General features: G+C 45.6%; 1 protein-coding gene across 1 annotated transcript in view; it reads left to right on the forward strand.

The window, feature by feature from the left end:
- Positions 1-5,885: 5,885 nt before the first annotated feature.
- LOC142251846 (transforming growth factor beta activator LRRC32-like) overlaps positions 5,886-21,266 on the forward strand; it is a 142,881-nt gene continuing 127,500 nt past the window's right edge. The window contains exons 1-2 of the mRNA XM_075324894.1: positions 5,886-6,623; positions 6,692-7,294. Coding sequence (XP_075181009.1) covers positions 5,886-6,623; positions 6,692-7,294 — 1,341 coding nt within the window. The remainder of the gene's footprint in view (positions 6,624-6,691; positions 7,295-21,266) is intronic.

A 21,266-nucleotide genomic window follows, 5' to 3' on the forward strand; every position in this document is an offset into this window, starting at 1 on the left:
GTACAAATGAGAGAAGAACAAGTGAGAGAAGAGGAGAGGAGAGGAATTAGGATGAGAAGTAGAATAGAGAAAGAGAGAGAAAAAAAGAGAAAAGAGAGAAAAGGGAGACAAAAAGGGAGACAAAAAAGGAAGACATAAGAGTTGTCAGTTGTGACATACCCTCTATGAGGACCCTGGGTAATATCGGTGTGCGGGATCCGGCCCTGGAAAACTCTATGTATTGGTCCTAATGAGGGAGTCTGGAACAGAGAAATCACGATATGTGCTTCTAAGAAGTATGGAAATAGAGAATGACCTATTGGATTGAGTAGTAGTATAGTACTAATCAATAAGTGAGGTCCATTAAGGGAAGTGAAGTGTTAATTACCTTCGTAGTAATGTGTGTCTCTTATTGGAGCATCCAGATGTTCAGAAATGTGGTGGCCACAAGTGTGTAAATGACAGAGTAATTCCTGTGGGATAACATCATTGTCCAAGGTTCATTGAAAGGAAGAACGGATAAAGAAAAGGATAGAGCATAAAAGTTACCTATTGGCTTGGTAATATAGTCAGCTGTGAGTTATGTGGAATACTGTACTCATAGGACTGTTAAGGATAGTTCCCACAGCTTGGATCTGTGTCCAGGACTCGTCGGGGTCAAGGAATAGTTACTAGGCTGTACAAATAGAATTATATCAAGGTGATTTAAGGTAACTATAGAGCAAGGAGTGGGGGGATGGTAGGAGGAAAGAAAAAATGGAAGACATGTTACCTAATGGCTTCAGTGGTGTAGCCCGGGAGAAGGTCCGTAGAATTAGGGGACCATTGCCCTTATAGGAAAATCACACAGAGTGAAGTTCCTATGGTATAAAGACAGAGTCCAGAGCTCACGCTTGCAGTCAGGGTGTTATGCCTGATTGTCACTTTCGGCTACATAAGAGAAAACAGGGATAGTAACATGGTGACTATGAAGTCAAGGGAATAAGATAGAGGAGGGAGTACAGGAAAAAGGCAAGAATGAAGTTACCTAATAACCTTGAGGGAATGGCCTGGAGGAAAGTCCGTTGGCATGGAAGGAATCAAGGTAACTGGCTAAGGACAAAAGGGAGTCGGTGAACACATATCCTGAGGTAATGGTGTGGGTCCAGTAAAGTCAAGGTGAGTCACCTTACCATGAGCCTGAGGTGCCGCAGAGGTAGATCGCTCGCCCTGTGGAGTATGTGATGAAGGGAGAAGCGTCCTTTTAACATGAAAAGTGCCGCGACGTCACTTCCGGTTTAACTCTGACGCGGTGCATGATGGATGATGGTTGCGGTGCACTGCGCATGCGCGAGTGATCGATCTGGTGTTTATAGTGAAGAGCGCATTATTGCTGCCGGTGGAACGCGGAAGTGAATTTTTGGAGCGCACATGTGACAAGGGAGGCGTGTTAGTGAGTCACATGACCGTGTTAGTGGAGGATCCAGGTATGGAGATCGCGTTTCAGTGCAGGGGTATGTGACAGGCTGGATATAGTTGTCACAAAGTGATGCTAGTTCTGTAATATAGAAAACAGGAATTAGGATACTGTATAGTGAGTAATCACATATATACATAGAAACTATATCACAAAATCATATAATGGAAGTAATAATCTCAGCATAGTTAGTCACATTAACCATTGATGTTAATGGGGAACAGTAAACAAATTGCGCATAAATGACAACACTTTAAATCCCATACCTGGGATGACCGCAATTATATGTAAATACATATATAGATGCACATGCATCTACATACAGGCACCTATAAGCACTTGGAGAGATGCAATGGATATGCATGTGCACACATACATACATCAACACATACATCAAGTAACATATGGTAGATCATAGGAAGGGGACAAGATTATGTGGTAGTGATTACTGGGAGAGGATTGTTAAAAAACCTGTTCATACCTCCGGTTTAAACCATGAGGCTCAAGGGTACCGAGAGTATGGATCCATCGGGCTTCCCTTTCCCGAAGGATTTTGATCCTATCACCACCTCTACGGTTAGTGCCCACCTGGTCTATGACCTGAAACTTGAGTTGTGAAATTCTATGGCCTACTGTTATGAAATGGAATGGAATAGGTACTAAGGTGCGACCGCATCTAATGTCCGATTTGTATTTATTAATGCGGTCTCGGATATGCTGGGTTGTCTCCCCAACATATCCGAGACCGCAAGGGCACTTGATGTAATATACAACGAAGGAGCTGTCACAGGTGAAAAAGTCCCTAATGGGAAAAGATTTCCCGGTTCTGGGATGTGTAAAAGAGTTTCCCTTGGTGATGTTGGAACACTGGGCGCATCTAAGGCACGGAAAGGTGCCAAACTGTGGATTGTTGAGGAATCTTTGTCTAGGGGTGTGATGGTTGGAGCCAATATCTGCCCGGACCAGTTTATCCCTGATGTTTGGTGATTTCTTATAACAGATTAAAGGGGGTGTCTTAAATTCATTGATTTGTGGATAGGAAAGGCCAAGGAGTGGCCAATGTTTCAGGACAATTTTTTTAACCAATGGAGAAAGGGGATGGAATGTGTTGATCAATGGTATACGATCAGATTGTGTTGATGGCTTAGGAGATGAAGATCTCGTTTTAATAGCTATATTGTTAGGATAACCCCTCTGTCGAAACCTGCTGCTCATTTCATCATGTCTAACCAGGCAATTGTCCTTATTGCTCACTATACGGTCAACTCTCGTGTGTTGGCTGATTGGTAGTGAATTCTTTGTATGTTTGGGATGGTTACTGGTATAGTGGAGCAGGCTATTCTTGTCCGTAGGTTTAGTATAAATATCCGTTGTAATGCTGCCGTCACTATTTTTTATAACCCAGCAGTCCAAAAAATTAATTTTGTCAATACTGTGGTTGATGGTGAAAGTAAGACCGGTTTGATATTTATTGACATCTTCAAAGAATGAGAGTAAAGAATCTAGACCCCCGTCCCAAATCAAGAAGATATCGTCAATGTAGCGACGCCATAGCAAGGCGTGGCATAAAACCAAAGGATGGGAATGTATGTATTTATCTTCGAAGAAGGCCATGAAGATATTAGCGTAGGGGGGCGCGACGTTAGAACCCATCGCGGTCCCCCTACGCTGTATGTAGTATGTGTCCTGGAATAGAAAGAAATTTCTTTCCAGGATGATCCTGAGTAAATCCATACAGAATTTTCTGTTTCCCATTGGTAAGGTGGTGAATTGTTCAAAAAACCACTGTACCGCCTCCAAGCCATCCTCATGGTTTATGCTGGTATACAGCGAATTGACGTCGAGTGTTACTAGTAGGGACGTGTGTGGAATCTGGTGTAGATCTGTTAATGTCTCCAGGAAATGGGACGTGTCCTTTAGATAGGAGGGAGTCAGAGGGATAAATGGTGAAAGAATTTTCTCAACTGTGCGGGCCAACGGGGAAAAAACCGAGTCCGTTGAGGCCACTATAGGTCTACCAGGGGGATGAGTGAGGTGTTTGTGCACTTTCGGAAGTGTGTAAAAAACCGGAGTAATCGGATGTGGGTTGCTGAGGAAGTCTCTTAATTTATGATCAATAATGCCCTGTTCGAAGTGATATTGGGCCGTGGTTTTAATCAAGGAGGCAATCTCAGATGTGGGATTGTGGGAGACTGGCTCATAAGTGGACCTGTCAGATAGTTGTCCCATTATTTCTGAAATATAATATTGTCGGTCAAGGACAACAATGGCTCCACCCTTATCAGCCGGCTTGATAATGATGGTTTGATTGTCCTTCAAATTTTTTAGGGCTCTGGATTCGTCTATGGATAAGTTATTTTTGATACGAAATGTGCCGGCATGAATCTATTTATTCAGGTCCTCGATGTCATTGGAAACCAGCGAGACAAAAGTCTCAACTGGATGAAACGACCTCGGGGGCATGAACGTGCTCTGTGTTTTGAGTTGTAGAGATTTCAATGAGAAACAGGGGGAAATTACAGAAGAGACCGTAGTGGCATTATCTACATTATCAGCAGTATTTACATTGTTGAAGTGCACTTTCAATCGTACAGATCGGAAAAACCGATCCAGTTCTTGTTGCACCGAGAAAGTGTCGTATGTTGGAGTAGGGCTAAATGTGAGCCCTTTCTGGAGGACCAAATGTTCAGCAGGAGACAAGTTATATGCAGAAATGTTGTAAACTAAGTTTGCATTACCTGTGACCTGGTCCATACACGGTCTGCCCGATAATTGCGATTGCCGCCTGTATCCCCTCCTCGTCTTCTTGCTGGAGGTCGTCACTGGCCTAAAAAACTTTGTTGTTGACGCTGAGGACGAGTGTCGAAATCCGAACTCCCGGACGAAGAGTAGCCTGTATAACGAGAAGGACGTCGTGAGAAGGAGGAGGACTCCCCTGAGCGCCATTTATAGACGGTCCCCTGGGAGTAGTCCTCCTGATCTCTGAAGAACTTGTTACGTTTTTTTGCCTCTAATGTTCTCCTAAAGTTTGAAATATAATCGTCGGTTTCTTTTTTGAGTTGTTCAAGATCTGTAGCTGATAGAACTTGTTTTAGTTGAATTTCGGTTGCTGAGATTGTGGCGGAAAGTTGGTCGACCTCTTTTTGCAGGAAGTCGATCGTCAGGGTGATGATGTCCATTGAGCATTTATTTAGAATTGCTTCGAATTTGTCACAGAAATCATTATTGTCTGCGAAGATCGTTGGTCTTAATGAGACCCGTAGGCCCCTTGGAATGCGCTTGGTCCGATGATATTCGGCGAGAGTAGTCAGATGGAGATCTAGGGATGCGTGTCTCTGCAGCACCTTCTCAAGATCCCTTCTCTTGGTTTCCTCAGTTGGTATATTAAGGAAGGAACTGGGCTTCGTGACCCTTGATACTATGGTGTTTGTCTCTTCTTCATTATAAGAGAATGTGGTGAAGCTGGGTTGCGACATCGGTAGATCCAGAAAAATGAATGGCCTTGTTGGGGAAATGAGGGAGCTAGGTCAAAAGTAGATCAGTCAATAAGGAAGGAATGACCTCGCGTCACCTCCCATAGGTGCTCAGGAGAAATAGGACAGTCAATCAAAGGTTAACTCCGGCACACTATTATTTCCCAAAAACCAGATAGGAGACAGTCATTGGATGTCAAAAAAATCCTTTTTCTTTTATTTTGTTAGTGCAAAACGTGAAAAAGTGAACAACGGTGCTATACAATTGTCCGCCAGGTGTCGACGTTTCGGCTAGCAAGCCTTCATCAGGTCGGACAGACTAAATACATCATATACAGAAATGAAAACAAAACAAAGAAAAGGAGATCAGTCAATTGTAATAGGTAGATGTATTATCAAGGTAAACAAGGCTAAAACTATGCATCGGTTAACATAGATACTGATAGAGCCATAGAGACAAGGGTACATAAGAAGTGTATACAGTTTAAACCTGCGAAAGAACTCATGCATCAAGGTTCACAGAACCTGTTTGGTTATTTTTCTACTATGTTAACCGATGCATAGTTTTAGCCTTGTTTACCTTGATAATACAGCTACCTATTACAATTGACTGATCTCCTTTTCTTTGTTTTGTTTTCATTTCTATATATGATGTATTTAGTCTGTCCGACCTGATGAAGGCTTGCTAGCCGAAACGTCGACACCTGGCAGACAATTGTATAGCACCGTTGTTCACTTTTTCACGTTTTGCACTAACAAAATAAAAGAAAAAGGATTTTTTTGACATCCAATGACTGTCTCCTATCTGGTTTTTGGGAAATAATAGTGTGCCGGAGTTAACCTTTGATTGACTGTCCTATTTCTCCTGAGCACCTATGGGAGGTGACGCGAGGTCATTCCTTCCTTATTGACTGATCTACTTTTGACCTAGCTCCCTCATTTCCCCAACAAGGCCATTCATTTTTCTGGATCTACCGATGTCGCAACCCAGCTTCACCACATTCTCTTATAATGAAGAAGAGACAAACACCATAGTATCAAGGGTCACGAAGCCCAGTTCCTTCTTTAATATACCAACTGAGGAAACCAAGAGAAGGGATCTTGAGAAGGTGCTGCAGAGACACGCATCCCTAGATCTCCAGCTGACTACTCTCGCCGAATATCATCGGACCAAGCGCATTCCAAGGGGCCTACGGGTCTCATTAAGACCAACGATCTTCGCAGACAATAATGATTTCTGTGACAAATTCGAAGCAATTCTAAATAAATGCTCAATGGACATCATCACCCTGACGATCGACTTCCTGCAAAAAGAGGTCGACCAACTTTCCACCACCATCTCAGCAACCGAAATTCAACTAAAACAAGTTCTATCAGCTACAGATCTTGAACAACTCAAAAAAGAAACCGACGATTATATTTCAAACTTTAGGAGAACATTAGAGGCAAAAAAACGTAACAAGTTCTTCAGAGATCAGGAGGACTACTCCCAGGGGACCGTCTATAAATGGCGCTCAGGGGAGTCCTCCTCCTTCTCACGACGTCCTTCTCGTTATACAGGCTACTCTTCGTCCGGGAGTTCGGATTTCGACACTCGTCCTCAGCGTCAACAACAAAGTTTTTTAGGCCAGCGACGACCTCCAGCAAGAAGACGAGGAGGGGATACAGGCGGCAATCGCAATTATCGGGCAGACTGTGTATGGACCAGGTCACAGGTAATGCAAACTTAGTTTACAACATTTCTGCATATAACTTGTCTCCTGCTGAACATTTGGTCCTCCAGAAAGGGCTCACATTTAGCCCTACTCCAACATACGACACTTTCTCGGTGCAACAAGAACTGGATCGGTTTTTCCGATCTGTACGATTGAAAGTGCACTTCAACAATGTAAATACTGCTGATAATGTAGATAATGCCACTACGGTCTCTTCTGTAATTTCCCCCTGTTTCTCATTGAAATCTCTACAACTCAAAACACAGAGCACGTTCATGCCCCCGAGGTCGTTTCATCCAGTTGAGACTTTTGTCTCGCTGGTTTCCAATGACATCGAGGACCTGAATAAACAGATTCATGCCGGCACATTTCGTATCAAAAATAACTTATCCATAGACGAATCCAGAGCCCTAAAAAATTTGAAGGACAATCAAACCATCATTATCAAGCCGGCTGATAAGGGTGGAGCCATTGTTGTCCTTGACCGACAATATTATATTTCAGAAATAATGGGACAACTATCTGACAGGTCCACTTATGAGCCAGTCTCCCACAATCCCACATCTGAGATTGCCTCCTTGATTAAAACCACGGCCCAATATCACTTCGAACAGGGCATTATTGATCATAAATTAAGAGACTTCCTCAGCAACCCACATCCGATTACTCCGGTTTTTTACACACTTCCGAAAGTGCCCAAACACCTCACTCGTCCCCCTGGTAGACCTATAGTGGCCTCAACGGACTCGGTTTTTTCCCCGTTGGCCCGCACAGTTGAGAAAATTCTTTCACCATTTATCCCTCTGACTCCCTCCTATCTAAAGGACACGTCCCATTTCCTGGAGACATTAACAGATCTACACCAGATTCCACACACGTCCCTACTAGTAACACTCGACGTCAATTCGCTGTATACCAGCATAAACCATGAGGATGGCTTGGAGGCGGTACAGTGGTTTTTTGAACAATTCACCACCTTACCAATGGGAAACAGAAAATTCTGTATGGATTTACTCAGGATCATCCTGGAAAGAAATTTCTTTCTATTCCAGGACACATACTACATACAGCGTAGGGGGACCGCGATGGGTTCTAACGTCGCGCCCCCCTACGCTAATATCTTCATGGCCTTCTTCGAAGATAAATACATACATTCCCATCCTTTGGTTTTATGCCACGCCTTGCTATGGCGTCGCTACATTGACGATATCTTCTTGATTTGGGACGGGGGTCTAGATTCTTTACTCTCATTCTTTGAAGATGTCAATAAATATCAAACCGGTCTTACTTTCACCATCAACCACAGTATTGACAAAATTAATTTTTTGGACTGCTGGGTTATAAAAAATAGTGACGGCAGCATTACAACGGATATTTATACTAAACCTACGGACAAGAATAGCCTGCTCCACTATACCAGTAACCATCCCAAACATACAAAGAATTCACTACCAATCAGCCAACACACGAGAGTTGACCGTATAGTGAGCAATAAGGACAATTGCCTGGTTAGACATGATGAAATGAGCAGCAGGTTTCGACAGAGGGGTTATCCTAACAATATAGCTATTAAAACGAGATCTTCATCTCCTAAGCCATCAACACAATCTGATCGTATACCATTGATCAACACATTCCATCCCCTTTCTCCATTGGTTAAAAAAATTGTCCTGAAACATTGGCCACTCCTTGGCCTTTCCTATCCACAAATCAATGAATTTAAGACACCCCCTTTAATCTGTTATAAGAAATCACCAAACATCAGGGATAAACTGGTCCGGGCAGATATTGGCTCCAACCATCACACCCCTAGACAAAGATTCCTCAACAATCCACAGTTTGGCACCTTTCCGTGCCTTAGATGCGCCCAGTGTTCCAACATCACCAAGGGAAACTCTTTTACACATCCCAGAACCGGGAAATCTTTTCCCATTAGGGACTTTTTCACCTGTGACAGCTCCTTCGTTGTATATTACATCAAGTGCCCTTGCGGTCTCGGATATGTTGGGGAGACAACCCAGCATATCCGAGACCGCATTAATAAACACAAATCGGACATTAGATGCGGTCGCACCTTATTACCTATTCCATTCCATTTCATAACAGTAGGCCATAGAATTTCACAACTCAAGTTTCAGGTCATAGACCAGGTGGGCACTAACCGTAGAGGTGGTGATAGGATCAAAATCCTTCGGGAAAGGGAAGCCCGATGGATCCATACTCTCGGTACCCTTGAGCCTCATGGTTTAAACCGGAGGTATGAACAGGTTTTTTAACAATCCTCTCCCAGTAATCACTACCACATAATCTTGTCCCCTTCCTATGATCTACCATATGTTACTTGATGTATGTGTTGATGTATGTATGTGTGCACATGCGTATCCATTGCATCTCTCCAAGTGCTTATAGGTGCCTGTATGTAGATGCATGTGCATCTATATATGTATTTACATATAATTGCGGTCATCCCAGGTATGGGATTTAAAGTGTTGTCATTTATGCGCAATTTGTTTACTGTTCCCCATTAACATCAATGGTTAATGTGACTAACTATGCTGAGATTATTACTTCCATTATATGATTTTGTGATATAGTTTCTATGTATATATGTGATTACTCACTATACAGTATCCTAATTCCTGTTTTCTATATTACAGAACTAGCATCACTTTGTGACAACTATATCCAGCCTGTCACATACCCCTGCACTGAAACGCGATCTCCATACCTGGATCCTCCACTAACACGGTCATGTGACTCACTAACACGCCTCCCTTGTCACATGTGCGCTCCAAAAATTCACTTCCGCGTTCCACCGGCAGCAATAATGCGCTCTTCACTATAAACACCGGATCTATCACTCGCGCATGCGCAGTGCACCGCGACCATCATGCACCGCGTCAGAGTTAAACCGGAAGTGACGTCGCGGCACTTTTCATGTTAAAAGGACGCTTCTCCCTTCATCACATACTCCACAGGACGAGCGATCTACCTCTGCGGCACCTCAGGCTCATGGTAAGGTGATTCACCTTGACTTTACTGGACCCACACCATTACCTCAGGATATGTGTTCACCGACTCCCTTTTGTCCTTAGCCAGTTACCTTGATTCCTTCCATGCCAACGGACTTTCCTCCAGGCCATTCCCTCAAGGTTATTAGGTAACTTCATTCTTGCCTTTTTCCTGTACTCCCTCCTCTATCTTATTCCCTTGACTTCATAGTCACCATGTTACTATCCCTGTTTTCTCTTATGTAGCCGAAAGTGACAATCAGGCATAACACCCTGACTGCAAGCGTGAGCTCTGGACTCTGTCTTTATACCATAGGAACTTCACTCTGTGTGATTTTCCTATAAGGGCAATGGTCCCCTAATTCTACGGACCTTCTCCCGGGCTACACCACTGAAGCCATTAGGTAACATGTCTTCCATTTTTTCTTTCCTCCTACCTTCCACCCACTCCTTGCTCTATAGTTACTAGTGATGAGCGAGTACTAAAAAGCTCGGGTGCTCGAAGCTCGGGCCGAGCCTCCCAAGATACTCGTGTACTCGGCCCGAGCAACGAGCCCAATGTTATCCTATGGGAGACCTGAGTATTTTTGTGAAATGACCACCGGCAGCATGTAGAAACCCTAAAAATGGCACAAAAGTCTCCGAAGAGTGCTCAAATGACATGGCAACAGCATGGGGAAGACCCCTTGAAGCATTTATCACTCAAAAGTCACAGCTGTGAACAATTTTGTCCACGTTTTACGCCATTTTTACGGACTCACCAGAAAACCTTCCAAAATGACACCAAAATGAATTTTCATGGCGGAAATGTTAAGGGCACATACCCAATAGTGAGATAGAGCTAATGTATGTTACTTTTTGAGATCAATACATGAAAGATTTTACGTAAAACATTGTGTGGCACTCCGATGTCCCTGAGAAGAGACGTACATAAAGGCCTCTGAGTCTAATGTGCCCATTTTGAGGAACTGAGTCTTTGTAGTATTTTCCTTTGCCAGGGCAGTCCAAAATTTTGAGGTTCACCAATGACCCTGCATACAGACGTGCATGAGGGCCTGTAAACCTGAAGTGCCCATTGGAAGGAAGTGGGTCTATTGTAGTATAGCCCTTTGGCAGGGCAGCCAAAAATTGGGAGGCTCCACGTTGTCCCTGGATAGAGACGTGCATGAGGGCCTGTAAACCTGAAATGCCCATTGGAAGGAAGTGGGTCTATTGTAGTATAGCCCTTTGGCAGGGCAGCCAAAAATTGGGAGGCTCCACATTGTCCCTGGATAGAGACGTGCATGAGGGCCTGTAAACCTGAAGTGCCCATTGGAAGGAAGTGGGTCTATTGTAGTATAGCCCTTTGGCAGGGCAGCCAAAAATTGGGAGGCTCCACGTTGTCCCTGGATAGAGACGTGCATGAGGGCCTGTAAACCTGAAGTGCCCATTGGAAGGAAGTGGGTCTATTGTAGTATAGCCCTTAGGCAGGGCAGCCAAAAATTGGGAGGCTCCACGTTGTCCCTGGATAGAGACGTGCATGAGGGCCTGTAAACCTGAAGTGCCCATTGGAAGGAAGTGGGTCTATTGTAGTATAGCCCTTTGGCAGGGCAGCCAAAAATTGGGAGGCTCCACGTTGTCCCTGGATAGAGACGTGCATGAGGGCCTGTAAACCTGAAGTGCCCATTGGAAGGAAGTGGGTCTATTGTAGTATAGCCCTTAGGCAGGGCTGCCAAAAATCGGGAGGCTCCACGTTGTCCCTGGATAGAGACCTGTTAGGTTCTTAGTGCCTCCGTGCTTGCATTTAAAAACCGCACGTGTGTGCCTGTTGGTGGCAGCTTTCCGCTGCATTTGTGTGAGTTTTGCAAAAACTTGGATATAACGCACAAGTCTAGTGAATACACATCAGCACAGCATTGCAAAATGCGCAAGGGCGTTGTCAACGAACAAGGAAGTGGACGTGATGGTGGTGCAGGCAGAGACCGAGGTTGTGTGCAAGCTCTAATTTCGCCACAACAAAGGGCCACATCTACTCGCTCGCACGTCCTGTACCAAATTCTTGGGGACCGCAGCAGTACACCGCTCTTGAACCAAGACCAGTGTCAACAGGTTGTTAGTTGGATAGCGGATAATGCTTCCAGTCAGATTGGCACCACCACAAACACTCTGTCTTCCACACGGTCCAGTGTCAGTAGCCGTGATACTGCACCGCACATTTCAGAACCTGATCCTCCTTCCTACCACCAGGCCGAGTACACGTCCACGGACATTACTGATCCCACACTTGGACACTCGGAAGAGCTGTTCGTTCACGTTTCCATTCACACATTCTGGCCTCTCGCCAGCTCCTGTTGAAGTGGGCCATGACCAGATTGTATGTACAGATGCCCAAATATTTGAGCAGCCACGTTCTCACGAAGTTGGCAATGTGTCTCAACAAGGGGTGGACGATGATGAGACACAATTGTCAGGAAGTCAGGAGGAGGAGCAGGGTGCGGAAGAGGAAGACGACGTGGTGGATGATCCAGTAACTGACCCAACCTGGCAGGAGGATATGCAGAGCGAGGACAGCAGTGCACAGGGGGAGGGAGGCGTAGCATCCCAACAGGCAGTAAGAAGCAGAGTGGTGGCCCCAGGCAGACGTCAGGCAACTGTTCCCCGGAACAACACGACACAAGGTGCCTGTACAAATGTTAGGTCTTCCCGAGTCTGGCTGTAATACTATTGTATGTATTGAGGATTTCGATTGCGTTAGGGCAATGACAACCAGAGACGAGTTCTTGGTGCAAGACGTTTATAATATGCAACCAGCAAATATGTACATAAACGGAACAAAAACACAGTAGAACATAAATACAGGAAATACCTTCCAGGGACGGAGCGAAAGGGAATTCACAGGACCGCGCACCGGACTCCCCCAGGGAGACCACCAAGAGCGAACCCCTATACAGGGACTGTCTGGCAATCACCCCAGAAGGCCTAAATGCGCAGCAGCCGGGACACAAAAGGGCAATAGGTAAGTCCAAAAATATCCGTATGTGATGTGAGTCCAGAGTGGTATTAAACGGAAGGAACCAGGCAGAAGTGCCGACCAAAGACGGCAAACGGAGTCCGGGCACAGCTAGATGATACCAGATGAAGTCCAGAGTCGGTGTCGGTTGTTTTCCAAGAGGATCCGAATAACAATCAGGAACCAAAAGCAGCAGGGCAGGAGCACACAGGAAGCAGTATACTCAGGCACTGGACTAAGCTTTAGGGGCGGCTTTTAAACAGATGGACAGGAAGTAGGGCAACAGAACAGAAAACTCCATGTTAACAAAGGGCAAGCTCTTTCAAAAGAAAACTGGAAAACCAGGAACTCTGACACTGGCAGTTTTTTAAGTTGGCTCCAGATGATTCTAAAAAGGCCATTTGCAACACCTGCCATGCCAGCATCAGCAGGGGTACCAAAACTAGCAGCCTGACCACCACCAGCATGATCAGGCACATGTCAGCCAAGCACCCGACTTTGTGGGAAGTACAACAGAGTCGAGGAGCAGTGCTTGCTGATGTCACTGCTACGTCTTCGCTGGTTGTGCATGCGAGCCAATACCCTGTCCATGCTGCCTGCGAACAAGCCTCCTCCGGCCCTGCACCTGCAGTTACCCACGCAGAAATAACACCATCATCAAGCACGTCCTTGTCCCAGCGCAGCGTTCAGTTATCCATTCAGCAAACCTTTGAACGCAGGTGCAAATACACTGCCAACGCCCCACATGCCACACTTCTAAATGCTAACTTTTCGCGACTGCTTGCGCTGGAAATGTTGCCTTTTAGGCTGGTTGAGACAGAAGCATTCCGCGACCTGATGGTGGCAGCTGTCCCACGTTACTCGGTCCCCAGCCGCCACTATTTCTCCCGGTGTGCCGTCCCCGCATTGCATAACCATTAACCACGTGTCACAAAACATCACACGTGCCCTGAACAACGCTGTTTCAGCCAAAGTCCACCTAACCACAGACACGTGGACAAGTGCATGTGGGCAAGGCCGCTACATCTCGTTGACGTCACACTGGGTTAATATTGTGGAAGCTGGGACCCAGTCTGAGCGAGGGACGGAACACGTCCTTCACACACCAAGTTTTGCAGGCCCTACCTCAGTCAGGGTTTCACCCACACTCTACAGCTCCGGAATGTCATGCTCCTCAGCCTCCTCCTCCTCCTGCGCATCCTGATCCACTTTACCCTCCACACCAGTCCCAAGCTGGAAGTGTCGCGGGCGGAGGAGGGGACGGTGCGCTCTCCCACTGCTCGGGTCCGGCTGCCGCTGCTCTACGGCTGCTGCTGCTCGTTGGCTCGAGCGATGGCCGGATCCCGGGGACTCGAGCGGCGCTACTCGCCCGTGAGTGAAAAGGGGTGGTTTGGGTTTTGGGGATATTGTCCGTGACGCCACCCACGGTTGTGGTGATTGTGTGGACACCACCGCTGCTCTGGACAGGGATCCCGGGAGCCTGTGACAGGGAGCAGCTTTGTTGTTATTTCTCCCCTCCGTGGGTAGGGGGGTTGGTTGTCCCGGGGCCCGGTGATGGGGTAGAGATGGATGACAGGCGGGTTGCGGGGCCTGATGAGGTGCAGGGTCGCAGGGTCAGCGCTGTGCCGCACGGCACGGAGGTACTCACTCAGCCCAATGATGATGACACAGTTCACGGTAAAACAAGTGGCTGGATGGACGGGTCCCTCGGACGGCTGCGGTTGTTCCTCCCTGCAGGTTAGTGATGACTGTCTCTCCCTGCACCTAAGTTCAGTGTTGGTAGTGATGGTTTCCCACCGGTAACCCGCTCCCCGACCTGGATATGGGCCGGAGGAGCCCCTTTTGCCCACAGGCGCTGGCCCTGGGAGACGGTTGCCCTTGGCGGTGGCGGTGTCTCCCCTTCACAGTTGGACGGTTGCCTTCTATCGGGACTTGGCTGTTTGGAAACCCTGAGGTCCCCTTCACTAACGGATTTGGCAAATTCACGGCGACACCAAGCCTTGCCGGGATCCGAAAGTCCTCTGCCAATGGTGCTGGCTTCTCTTTGTATACCGGTCCGGTACGGCCGGGTCACCACCCGTCCACGGTCCTTACGGCAGACTCCAATCGGCCTCCACTGCAGACGGTCACACACCCGGACCAACTTCAGGCTCTTTGCTGTCACTTTTCTCCTCTCTACTACTTTCCTCCTTCCACTTCCTTAGCTTAACTCTCACTGCCTGTGTTTTCCCTCCTCCTTGGTGGGTGGAGACCAACCGCCTGGCTCCACACCCTGGTGTGGACAACAGCCCCTGGGGAAGGCAACAAGGATTTTGTGTTTTGACTATGATATGCCTGCAGAGAGTGTGGGGTGTTTAAGTGTTGTGCTCTGTGGCCCCTGGCTTGTCCAGGGCGACACAGAAGCACTGCAGCACTGCCTCGGCGAAGCGGCAACAGGCAGTGCTGAAGCTAATCTGCATAGGTGACAAACCCCACAATGCAGAAGAGGTGTGGACAGCTCTGAAACAGCAGGCAGATCACTGGCTCACAACTCTGAACCTAAAGCCAGGAAAGGTCGTGTGTGACAATGGCCGGAACCTGGTGGCGGCTTTGAGGCGAGGCCAGCTGACACATGTTCCATACGTGGCCCATGTGCTCAACCTCGTGGTTCAGCGGTTTCTAAAGTCATACCCAGAGCTGTCTGATCTGCTGGTAAAAGTTCGCCGCCTGTCTGCACATTTTCGAAAGTCACCTACTGCTTCAGCCGGCCTTGCCGGCTTTCAGCGCCGTTTGCATCTTCCGGCTCACAGACTGCTGTGTGATGTCCCCACGCGTTGGAATTCAACTCTGCACAAGTTGGTCAGGATATGTGAGCAGAAGAGGGCAGTTGTTGAGTACCTGCATCACCTAAGCCGTCGGGAAATGGGTCAAACTCCACACATAACACCTGAGGAGTGGAGATGGATGTCCGACCTATGTACCATCCGCCAAAACTTTGAGGACTCCACCAAGATGGTGAGCGGCGATGACGACATTATTAGCGTCACCATACCGCTTCTCTGCCTTCTAAAATGGTCTCTGCTCAAAAAACAACCATGATGCATTGCAGGCGGAGCGCGATGAGTTTGAGCAAGAAACAGTAGTGGGTGTGGGTGATAACACACAGCCCAGCCTCGTCTCATCACAACGTGCAGTGGAGGACTATGACGAGGAGGAGGATGAAGACATGGAGCAACTCTCTGGCCAAATTAAGGATATGACATGCAGTCATATCCTCGGTTCAGCGTGGCTGGCCAGAGGACCGTGTAAATGATGAGGAGGAGGAGGACAGCATGTTCAGTCATCGTGTTGGTGTAAAATAGTGAGTTTATGGAGATTTGATTCATAAACTGGATTACATGCATTCATATAATGTATGTATATTTTGCCCATGCCTTTAAGGATGCCTGTGAGTTGGAAAATGCTAACCAAGGTTTTTGACATTGTAGAACCAAAGTCATCTGCTATTGTTCATCAAAGTTGTCAACGAGGAGCTATATTCTGTTTGGAATTTTGGGCTAAGAACTGAAATAGCTATGAGAAACTTCTTTCTGTTACACTAAGGTCAAAGTTCAGCGAGCCTCAAAGGAGTTAAATATAAGTTGAAGTAGGTCTAGTTACAAGTCTCTACTGCGCAAGTACACTTATTTCGCGGGGAAAATGTACCACGTGACATGACATAATGCTGAACTAAAATAAGGATAGTTACTTCTTGTAATACCATGTAAAGAGATAAGGACAATCAGGAGGAGGGGTTTGGATTATAAAAGCAGCCCACACTTCAAAGGGTTAGAAGAGGAAGGAGGGAGAGGCAGAAGGTGACAGGAGAAAGACGGACTCATCAACCCGACCAGACCATCTAGACAGAGAGAGAGACGGCTTACACACACCACAGCGATGTAAGATAAATGAACTGTTATTTTTTTCTCTCTGCTTATCTGTCTATCCATCTATTAACTCAAGCCAAGACAGTTATTTTTCTCTAATGACTGTAACCTCAAACTCTTAATCTGAATAAATCCATAATATGTTTTTGCACCAATTCTCGCTCCAATCATTATATACTGGCTTTGCAGTTTGTCGCCTTAAACCGGTTATTTAACATTTGGCGAGCATCAGCCTGAATGATTGTGAGGCACAGCTGTTTTCTGTGCGAGGTGATTTTTTTTTCACGCTGCCTATTCACAGCTATTAGGACTTTTTTTTTTTCTCACGTCATTCCCTGCCCTTTGTCCGAGAAGGGGGGTCAGTGCAGTAAAACTCTCTGTCCAAGTGCTGCAGGCAAACGACGATACACTGTGTCCACATCAGAACCTAAGAGAGGTTTAAAGTGACAAAGCTGCACGGAGGTCGTATGTGTCAAAGCCATTCCAGGACCATCCATCCATAAGACGGTTGGAGCAATTCGAGGACCATCCATCCAGAGACGGTTGGAGCCATTCGAGGACAAGCATCACATATTGGTGAGAAATGGATTTTATTCATGATTATTCTAGTAACTGTCATGTAGAGTATTCTTTTGATCATACACATAGTGACGCACAGTTATGGTCAAATCTGTACCGGCAATGTGAACTTGAGAATACTAAGTTAGATAAGAAGTTTTTTACTGTGAATCGGTTACAGAAAAAGATACAGAATGTATTGGGTATGGTATACACTTACAACTCCATGGTGGGTGGGGCACAGCCATATGCACACACTATCTGCATGGTGACTGACACACCCATAACAACAGACACGCCCAATACAACAGACACACACGTCACAGATGCAGAAACAACAGATTGTCCAAATTGTTCGATATTAGCAGAACATATCGAACATCTGGAGGATCAGTTGGAAACAAGAGCAGATTTAATATCAAAACTACGGAAAGATATTAAATATGTATCTGTTAATACGAGACAGAACAAGACAGATGCTTCCCAGTCACCTGCATCAGGTTCAGGTTCAGACGTACCGGACGGGCTGAATACGGCCGAGGACGGGACTCTGAATGAGGAGGAACTTAGGCAAAAGAAGTTACATGATAAGGCCGCCCGTCTTAACATTAAAATCCATGACCAATTAATGAAAATCATTAAAGACATACCCAAATATGATGATAAAATGGAAGCCTTCCATAATGCGGACATTTTTGAGTCACATTCCGATAAATATAATCTAACAAATGAACAGAGAAACAAGATTTTCAGGGTATGGCTTCCCTCCCACATGGCAAAAAGGTTACAAGCAACACCTAGGACAGATGAACACAATGACCTGATCTATGACACAAAGGAAGATAGGCTGAGACAGTTAATTCTCTTTACCACAGGAGAGTCTACCCCAACAGTCGAATTGTTAGAAAACCTTAAGACACACATACAGGAGGATCCATTTGTCTTCTTAGTCAAATTCGAACAAGGATATCGTTTGATACTGGAAATCGGATCTGATCAAGAACCGCCTTCCATGATCAAGGCCTTTGTTAAAAAGTTTAAATATTTGGACCCTGCTTCATTCGAAATAGCTTCTAGAATGGAAAATCTACAAGAGGCCACGTCATTTATTGATAGAATACGTAGACGAATGAAGCAAAATCAGGTAAAATCAAAAATAGCCATGATAGAAGGGACCACTGACACATTAGTATCCCAGGAAAAACAGATCAAAAACAACAAAAGACCGGTGTTGAATTCTAAAAACAAGAATTCAGGGGGGGGTAACAGAAAAAGCACAATTCACTGCTTTTTCTGCGGCCTACCCGGACACCTGAAGTGGGAATGCAAGAAATTCCTGAGGGCGGGAGCTGAGGAAAGGCTGGGTAAGGAAAATGGACTGATGCCAAACACATCCAGTGCACCTCCCCCATCTTCAGCACCTCCACCTTCATATGCGCCCACTCATACTGACAACAGAAATAACCAATCACCATATACGCCCACTCATACTGACAACAGAAATAACCAATCACCATATGCACCTCTGACCAGACAGATAAGGGAAATGACCATACAGGGATTGGATGGAAGGGGCAACACACCTGCTGCTCTTCTCCCTTCTCCATCCTCCTGACTGGCAAAGCCGGTCCCCAGGCTCCATCCACTGGAATTTGTCACTCGAGTTTCAATGGATAGCTGTGGTCGACCATTTTTAAAGGTAAATCTTGAAGGTCAGGAAGTAACATTTCTACTTGATACAGGTGCGCAATTGAGTGTCACAAATGTTGATTTACATTTAAAGCCAGATTCCCCTGTATGTACAATTGTTGGTTTCAGTGGTAAAAATGGAACTAAGGTGACATTAGCGCAGGATGTCTCTTTGGAAATACCTGGTTTTTTGAAAACGAAAATGGATATTTGGTGTTGTCAGGATACTGAGAATATAATTGGCACTGATTTTATGGAAAAGCATGGCTGGATTATTGATTTGGGTAACAAAACAGTTTGGAAAGACTCTAACGGTTGTAAGGCGGTAGTTATTGATCCAAATGAGTATAGTCATGTCGGGACCATTTGTTTGACCGATGTAGTGTCAGCAGATCATTTGTGGCCTGAAACTGGTGATGATGAAGTATTGACTGAGTTAGTACAGCGGTTTCCTTCTTTATGGGCTCAGTACAGGAATGAGGTTGGAACAATGAAGGATGTTGTTGTCAAAATTGAAGGCCGAGACCCACCTCCACAGCGTCAGTATAAGTTGCCTCCGGAGTCAGTTGCTCCGATGTCTAAGATTATACAGGAATTATTGGCTCAAGGTGTGATACGTAAGGCAAATTCTGTCTGTAACAATCCATTGTGGTGTGTACTGAAAAGCGATGGTAGCTATCGGATGTTATTGGACTTGAGGATGTTCAATAAGTTTACTCCCAATGTTGCACCGATTGTAGCTGATACACACGACATGATGTCGAGATTGGATGCTAAGGCAAGGTATTTCTCAGTATTGGATATCAGTAATGGTTTTTTCAGTATACCAATTGAGCAAAGTTGCCAATATAGATTTGCATTCAACCACCTGGATCAACAATATGTATGCTGTAGGCTTCCTCAGGGGGCTAGTATGTCGCCAAGCATTTTTCATCAGGCGCTAGCGAACGTTTTGTCGAAATTTTCTCGTCCGGAATGTTTATTGCAATATGTGGACGATATCTTGTTGAGTACGGAGGATGAGAATTTGCATATTTCTCTACTGGCAGAATTGTTTGAGCTGCTGCATGATGCAGGTTTAAAACTGAATACCAAAAAGGTCAAGCTGATGCAGACTGAGGTCAGGTTTTTAGGAGTTCTGCTAAGTCCAGGTACACGGCGACCCCTACAGGATAGAATAGAGGCAATTGCATCTCTTCCAATTCCAACATCACACAAGGCACTAAGACATTTTTTAGGACTTGTAAATTACTCAAGGGATTTCATTGAAAATTTTGCTGACAAAGCCAGACCTTTGTATGATCTTTTAAAAGGTGACAATGATGATTATTTTGGTCCCTGGTGTGTCGAACAGGAAAAAGCCTTCACACAATTGAAACATGATCTACAACACGCACCTGCGTTAAGTATGGTGGAAAAGAACGCACCTTTTGCGCTTCAAGCACACACTTCAGAGACAAGTATCTCTGTGGTTTTGCTGCAGCTGCAAGGGGGGGGAATGGAGAATCTTGGGGTACTTCTCTAAGCTTCTCTCACCTGTTGAGAGTGGGTTTGAGGTGTGCGCAAGACACCTGGTGGGAGTGTATTTTGCGATAAAAATCACTCAACACATCATCGGGTTCCAAAAGGTTATTCTCCAAACTCCACATTCCACACTGAAACTTCTCTTTGAGAAAAACATCTCAGGTGTGTCAAATCAGAGATTTGCCCATTGGTTGCTCTCATTGTCTCCAAATCAAATTGAGGTAGATTATAAGGCCAAATATGTTCTTCCTCAATTGATGCAGTATGTAGGACAAACCCATGATTGCGTAGAAACGTTCCATGAACCAAGTCCATCTCTCTTCAGACGACAGTCGGAAGACGCAGATGAACCTGTGTTTGTAGACGGTTCTAGATTTTTTCTGGAAGGACACTATCACACAGGATATGGAATTTTCTATTCCAAGCGAGGACAAGTGGTAAAACACAAGTTACCGAGTCATTTCTCAGCTCAAAGGGCAGAGATAGAAGCGGTAAGAATGGTCCTACAGCTGAATGAAGCTGATGATCAAACTCCGATGGTAATCTACAGTGATAGCTCCTATGTTGTCAGATCCCTAACCGATTACCTGCCTGTTTGGGAAAGGAGAGGCTACGTGGACTCGTCCAACAAAGCCTTGCTGCACCGCGAAACGCTAGAATCAATTTTTGAGATGGCATCTAGGGCCCCAAATAGATTTGCTATAGTGAAAGTCGCTGCACATCAAAGATCTGATGATGAGTTATCTGTGGGAAATGCAACCGCAGATGCTCTAGCCAAAGAAGCTGCCCTGACAGGAGAGGAAGTGTTTGACTCTGAACCTTCTGAGAATTCAGCGGTTCAAAGAGCAGACACGTACATACCTTCATTTGCAGAAGAACAGAGAAAAGATCCTTCTCTTGTTATTTCTCTGGATGATCCAAAACCTCCTTTTATCTGTGAAAATGGGGTTTTGTGTCACAATTCAAA

This window comes from Anomaloglossus baeobatrachus, chromosome 9 (genome assembly GCF_048569485.1).
Source record: "Anomaloglossus baeobatrachus isolate aAnoBae1 chromosome 9, aAnoBae1.hap1, whole genome shotgun sequence".
NCBI classification, from domain to species: domain Eukaryota; kingdom Metazoa; phylum Chordata; class Amphibia; order Anura; family Aromobatidae; genus Anomaloglossus; species Anomaloglossus baeobatrachus.